Below are 6,531 nucleotides of genomic sequence, written 5' to 3'. Positions count from 1 at the left end.
CTGGGGCATGTAGTACGTGCCTTCCGCTGAGCACGCTGCGATGTCCCGGCATTTTTTCCTGGTTTGGGGACTGGCACCGTCAGAGGAGAGGTGATGTCTCTCGAGGAAAACTATGTGATATGGGAGGACGTGGGCGGGAATGACACAATCAAGCCTGTTGCGTTTCTTGTTGGGGACCAGGAATAGCCTTGGCTTCTAAGCCATTGTAAGCAGCCTTCCCCGGGATCCTCCAGAAAAGTTGGAGGTTGTTAAGGGAAGAACTTAACCTGCAAGTCAGGGCTGGGTAGGTAGCTACGGCAGATTTTCTTCCACCCAGCATGTTTTCGGGCCCGAGATGCAGGGTTCGGCTGAGAACAGAGGCCTCCTTCCGGTATTGGATTTTCCAGTGCTCAGAGGAGGGCAGGGGTGAGCCCACTCCTAGGCGGGGATGCGGAAGATCACTTTCTTTCCTTCTGTGTTACTGTGAGCCCGGCTTGTCATTTGCACAGGCCCCTACACTCATCGTCTTAAGGCCCCTCCTTTTGTTAAGTGACTTCCCAAGGTCATTTATCTGGGAGCAGAGCTGGGGACTTGACACCTTTATATTCTAATCATTGAGCTGCTTCCATTTTCAGTAGTGGGTAGGCGGGAGAATCTTGAAGATACCTTTGCTCTGTACAGGGTTATTTGTGTAGGTGTATGACCCAGGTTGGCGTAGGCCAGGATGCTGTACTGATGATCATAAAATACCAATTCTATCTTGTTTTTGTTTTTTCTTGTGAACAGACAGCATAGCCATAGACAAGACTCAGAGGCAATCTTTTAGTATTTGTTTGTTGACGTAAGGAGGTGTTCCAAGTTGAAAGAATTCAAAGAACAGAGTGATTGTCTCAGCTTCACAAGTTAGAGTAGATTTTTGACCTTTTTGCAAATAGCTTTCCTTATCTGTAAAATGCAAATGATATCTACCTGACAGGTTAATTGAGAAAATGTAATAGGATGATATATTTTAAAAGTCCTTTATGAAATGTTGCAGAAACGTTAAATGCTATGATTTTAGTCCCAGATTTTCTAAATGTTCTTTCTCAATTAGAAATATAAACATTTACAGTATATTTTTAAAACAAATTATCCTTTTTCATAATTATCTTTGGTTCTTATATTGCTTCACCATGTCTTGATACATTACTTGATTTCTTATTTCCTGATTGGAGCTTTAATCATCTTGCTTTTTGGTTCAAACTGATCTGAGGTCAATAGGGACCAAACCCTTTGAGTTCTTTTAGGGTTCTAGAGGAAAGGAGCAATTATCCTGAAAGTAAATATACCAGAGACTATCCTTCCAAAAAATGAAAAAAAATTTTTTGGTAGTTCTGGGTGTGCCTGGATGGCTCAGTTGGTTCAGTGTCAGACTTCAGCTCAAGTCACCATCTCGTGGATGGTGAGTTCCAGCCCTGCGTCAGGCTCACTGTTGTCAGTGCAGAGCCGGCTTCAGATTCAGATCTTCTGTCTGTTCCCCCGCCCCCATTGCCCCTCCCTTGCTCATACTCTTTCTCTCTCAAAGATGAATAAAATTTTATAACTCTGAATTAATGGCTGTTCCTTGTAAAAATATTGAAGGTGACATATTTATTCCAAACAGTTTGAGCCATTTATTTATTTATTTATTTATTTATTTATTTATTTATTTTTAAATGTTTATTTATTTTTAGAGGGGTGAAGGGGCAGAGAGAGAGGGAGACTGGATCTAAAGCAGGCTCTGCGCTGACAGTGTGAGACTCAAACCCACATACCCTGAGATCATGACCTGAAGCCAAAGTTGACCACTCAACCAACTGGGCCACCCAGGCACCCTGAATCTTTTGGTTTAAAAAGATGGTTCTGAGTGTAGGATTTTTTTTCCCTTCTGCTTCTGTCGTCAAATTTGAAAACTATATATATATGTAAAATTTAACAAACATTTTTAAAATGGAGTGCAGAAAGAAGCCCCTTTTCCCGGACACTTAATTTTGGACCAAATCCTGCTGTTTGCTTCAGACTAGGAACAAAGTCTTAACTAGAGTTAATGCAGAAAAAGCCTTGTAACTTTAATTTAAATTTTGGAACTAATTTGGTATTAATCCATGTCAAACCAATCCTTTTACAGAAGCTGCATTTTGGAATGGGATTTGGAGTTATCATAATGGAAGCAAAATACATGAAGGAGAAATAGTTACCTTTTTACCAGGATATTACACCTGACTACTTGTTGCAAATAGTCTTCCTACCTAAGAAAATTTGTGACATAAATGAAAAAATACCTTTTTAAAAAAAGACTTATTGTTTGTAAATATGCTTCGCCTAAGAGCTGTTTGTCCATTCTCCTGGAGAGCGTTTCAGTTTCGATCCTGCAGTTGTAAACCACTAATTACCGAAATGATTAAGTGTACAGATGAAGGGCAAATCTTTGATCTTATTCAAAAAAGCAAAGCCATACTTTCAGAAAAGCAGGTGGAATGTGCATTTAATATACTTTGGCAGTTTCAAAAGCAGAAGACCAGCTTTTTAAAAAATGTTGAGTGTGTCAGAGACCATCCCCAGTTTATTACTCTTCATAATTTAGCTACAAGTCAAACGGAATTCATGAATGATGATACCCTGGTGAATGTGTTGTACCTCACACAACAGTAAGTAATGTACTTTTACATTTTATAGAAATGATTATAGTTTATAATTATATATCAGTTTTCTAAAAATCTCTTTAAAATGAAAAACAATGTGTTTTTTTTTCCCTGTAAATAGTATTCCTGATCATTGAATATTTTTAAGATGTTTAGAGGATCATTTAACAATATATGGTGGTAATCATTTAACAATATATATGAATATCAAACATCCTGTTGTGCAACCTAAATATATACAATTTTTACTTGTTAGTCATAGCTCAATAAAGCTGGGAAAACATTAAAAAAGAAAAGAAATTTTACATTATTTGCAAGGGAATCCAGCCTCAAAAGAACTGGATTTTCTAAGTAAAATATTCAGCAGGTATGTAAGGGAAACACACACACACACACACACACACACACACACACACACACACACAGAAGTTGCAATTAGTCTGTTTCTTAGTCTCATTCATGGAAAAATAAGTTTTCTCACTTGATTGGCTAACCTGTGAGGACTATCAGTAACTATAGATGTCAGCATTGCACAAAGCAGAGATACAGTTGTTTTTATTAGGAAGTCCGCTTATACAGGAAAGGGGCTTAGGGCTTTACCTATTTGGGGGAGTGGTGTTAGACTAAAAGAAGAATGCCTTCCCTTTTTTGGTGGTCTTTCTGTGGCTGCAAAGTTTCTTCTCTGAGGTATATGAAGAGAGTATGTAATGATAATGGGCAAGATACCTGTTTTGCTTTCTCAGTGGTCATGTCAGCTTGGAAAACGATGAATAAACTAAAATTCAACAAGTCTTTATTGCAGGACTCTTCAGAAGCTTTAATATGTTAATGTATACTGTAGATCTCTGAGTGAGGGCAGTTTCCAGACCACAAAACATTGTGTTAAACACCTTACAAGACTCATGTGTGTTAGGCAGATGGAGGAATGCTGCTTGGTGATGATTTACCTAAAAACTGTATTTCTGTGTTTTGCTCCTAAGTCATATTTTAATTATGAAAGGATTCAAGAGTAAAATATAATTTTGTTTTCAGGTTTTAAAAGCAATATGTAGTTCAATTTTGCTTCATGACTCAACGTGAAAGTTTCTGATTTTTGGGAGACAAACTAATATAGGCTTAATGCTATAAAGATATTGAAATTGGTTAAAAAGATATTTTTATACCTACAATATATAGTGTATGTGGTTTAGTTATATAGAAGGTATTCATGGTTAATGAAGCTATACTGGAGGAGGAACTCTTATATGTTCTGATGGTACAATGTATATCAAGAACTGTAAAGATACCCTTGGATCCAATAATTTTGCTTCTAAAGTTTATCTCTAAGAAAATAATCTGGGATATGAATGGATAAAGAAGATGTGGTAAATATGTATACAATGGAGTATTACTCAGCAATCAAAAAGAATGAAATCTTGCCATTTGCAACTACATGGATGGAACTAGAGGGTATTAAGCTAAGCAAAATTAGTCAGAGAAAGACGAATACCATATGACTTCATTCACATGTGGAATTTAATATACAAAACAGATGAATGTAAGGGAAGGGAAGCAAAAATAATATAAAAACAAGGAAGGGACAAGACATAAGAGACTCTTAAATACAGAGAACAAATTGAGGGTCGCTGGAAGAGTTGGGGGTGCAGGGGTGGGCTAAATGGGTAAGGGGCATTAGGAAAGACACTTATTGGGATGAGCATTGGGTGTTATACAGAGGGAATGAATCTACTCCTGAAATCATTATTGCATTATATACAAACTAACTTGGGTGTAAATAAATAAATAAATAAAATGCAAAAAAAAAAAAAAAAGAAAATAATCTGGGGTACATATTTAAGATTATTGTGCGTTGATATTCATGCCAGCATTATTTATAATATTGAAAAACTAAAATTCTAATAGTAGGTGAATGTTTAAATGATACTATATTCATTTAATGGAATAATATACAATGTTTAAAAATTGTTTTGAACACTATGTAGTGTCATGGGCAAATGCTGAAAAGGGCAGGGTACAAAAGTGTAAAAGTGAGGTGCCTGGCTGGCTCAGTCAGTGGAGCATGTGACTCTTGATCTTGGGGTTGTGAGTTTTAGCCTCACATTGCATGTAGAGATTACTTAAAAATAAAACCTTTTAACAAAATAAAAAAAAAAAAAAACTGTAAAAGGAATATGTATATTCCGTATGTGTGTAGAAAAGACAAATGGAGCAAAAATGCTACAGATTAATGATGGTGGCTGTTTATGAGTACAGACCTATAAATAAGTTTTAGTACCCTATTCAAGTTTTTCTTTATTTTACAAAACTCTCCTATAAAAATATTTTTCTAATCAGAGAAAAGTAATATATATTATGTGTACTTTTAAAATAATATGTATTGTTGAATGTTCTCATTGTTCAGTGGAAGGCATTGAACAGATAAAAGAATGAGAGAGGCATGGGATAAAATGTAGATGTTTATTATACCGTATCAAGAAATCAAAATACTGAAATGGGAATGGACCAGAAATAAAGACTGTGTAAGAGTATAATAACTTGAGGTTCACTTTTGCATTATAATTGTTAACTTGCATGATTGTTTTTAATACTTTAAAAATGTTTATGTATGGAAAATTATTTTCTCTTGATTTTATTGAGGTGTGCTACTGAGACCCATGACCTACTGGTTGAAGCTCTAGTTACAGAAGCATGGAGAAGACTGGAAAGGCAAGTACTTTGGGTTCATTTTCTAAGATCACAGTTATCCTATTCAAGGTTAACTGAAATCTTGTAGAGAAAGAATAGGGAGCTGCTGCCTACCTATCAACTTTCACTAAAAAAAAAAAAAAATTAGTTGGGGGTATTTTGATTGTGTAAAGTAAAAGAATGAGGAATGTGTATTTTCCTTAAGAGACAAAGAAAGCTTGAATATTTGCTCTTTATTTATTAAAAAAATTAAAAATTTTAAGGTTTATTTAAATGTTTAATTTACTTTTTTATGTTTATTTTTAATGTTTATTTTTGAGAGAGAGAGAGAAAAGAGTGCAAGTAGGAGAGAGAAAAGAGTGCAAGTAGGAGAGAGAGGCAATCTGAAGCAGGCTCCAAACTCCCAGCTGTCAGCACAGAGCCGGACATGGGACTTGAACCCACGAACCATGAGATCATGACCTGAGCTGAAGTCAGACGTTTAACCGACTGAACCACCCAGGCGCCCCTAAAAAATTTTTTTTAATGTTTATTTATTTTTGGGAGACAGAGATAGAGTGAGCAGGGAAAGGGTAGAGAGAGAAAAAGATGTAGAATCTGAAGCAGGCTCCAGGCTCCAAGCTGCCAGCACAGAGCCCGATGCAGGGCTCGACCTCACAAATTGCAACATCATGACCTGAGCTGAAGTTGGACACTTAACTGACTGAGGCACCAATATTTGCTTTTTATTTTTTTTTTTATTTTTTTTTTTTTCAACGTTTTTTTATTTATTTTTGGGACAGAGAGAGACAGAGCATGAATGGGGGAGGGGCAGAGAGAGAGGGAGACACAGAATCGGAAACAGGCTCCAGGCTCCGAGCCATCAGCCCAGAGCCTGACGCGGGGCTCGAACTCACGGACCGCGAGATCGTGACCCGGCTGAAGTCGGACGCCTAACCGACTGCGCCACCCAGGCGCCCCTAATATTTGCTTTTTAAATTAAGAGTGGAAACAGTGTGCTTTGCCACATATATAATTAGTCAAAATATAAGTAAGGTGGAGCAACAGCTATTTGGCTTTTTGAATCTTCTTTTCTGGAAGATTTTGCTTCAGAAAGAAAAGATTTGGAGCCCTGACTGGTTCAGTGGTAGGGTATGCAACTCTTGATCTTGGGATTGTGAGTTTGAGCCTATATTAGGGGTAGAATTTATTTTAAAAACTTAAGAAA

The 6,531-nt window shown here is 36.7% G+C and overlaps 1 protein-coding gene across 2 annotated transcripts in view; it reads left to right on the top strand.

Annotated features, from left to right (window-relative positions):
• FASTKD1 (FAST kinase domains 1) overlaps positions 1-6,531 on the top strand; it is a 47,871-nt gene continuing 41,340 nt past the window's right edge. The window contains exons 1-3 of one of the 2 annotated variants that reach the window (XM_042949045.1): positions 1-90; positions 2,126-2,645; positions 5,277-5,345. In XM_042949045.1, coding sequence (XP_042804979.1) covers positions 2,311-2,645; positions 5,277-5,345 — 404 coding nt within the window. In that variant the 5' untranslated portion in view covers positions 1-90; positions 2,126-2,310. Of the gene's footprint in view, positions 91-163; positions 284-2,125; positions 2,646-5,276; positions 5,346-6,531 lie in introns of those variants that run through there. The other variant, XM_042949047.1, reaches the window with a different exon arrangement.

This window comes from Panthera leo, chromosome C1 (assembly GCF_018350215.1).
Source record: "Panthera leo isolate Ple1 chromosome C1, P.leo_Ple1_pat1.1, whole genome shotgun sequence".
NCBI classification, from domain to species: domain Eukaryota; kingdom Metazoa; phylum Chordata; class Mammalia; order Carnivora; family Felidae; genus Panthera; species Panthera leo.
This window is presented reverse-complemented; position numbering and strand designations above follow the sequence as displayed.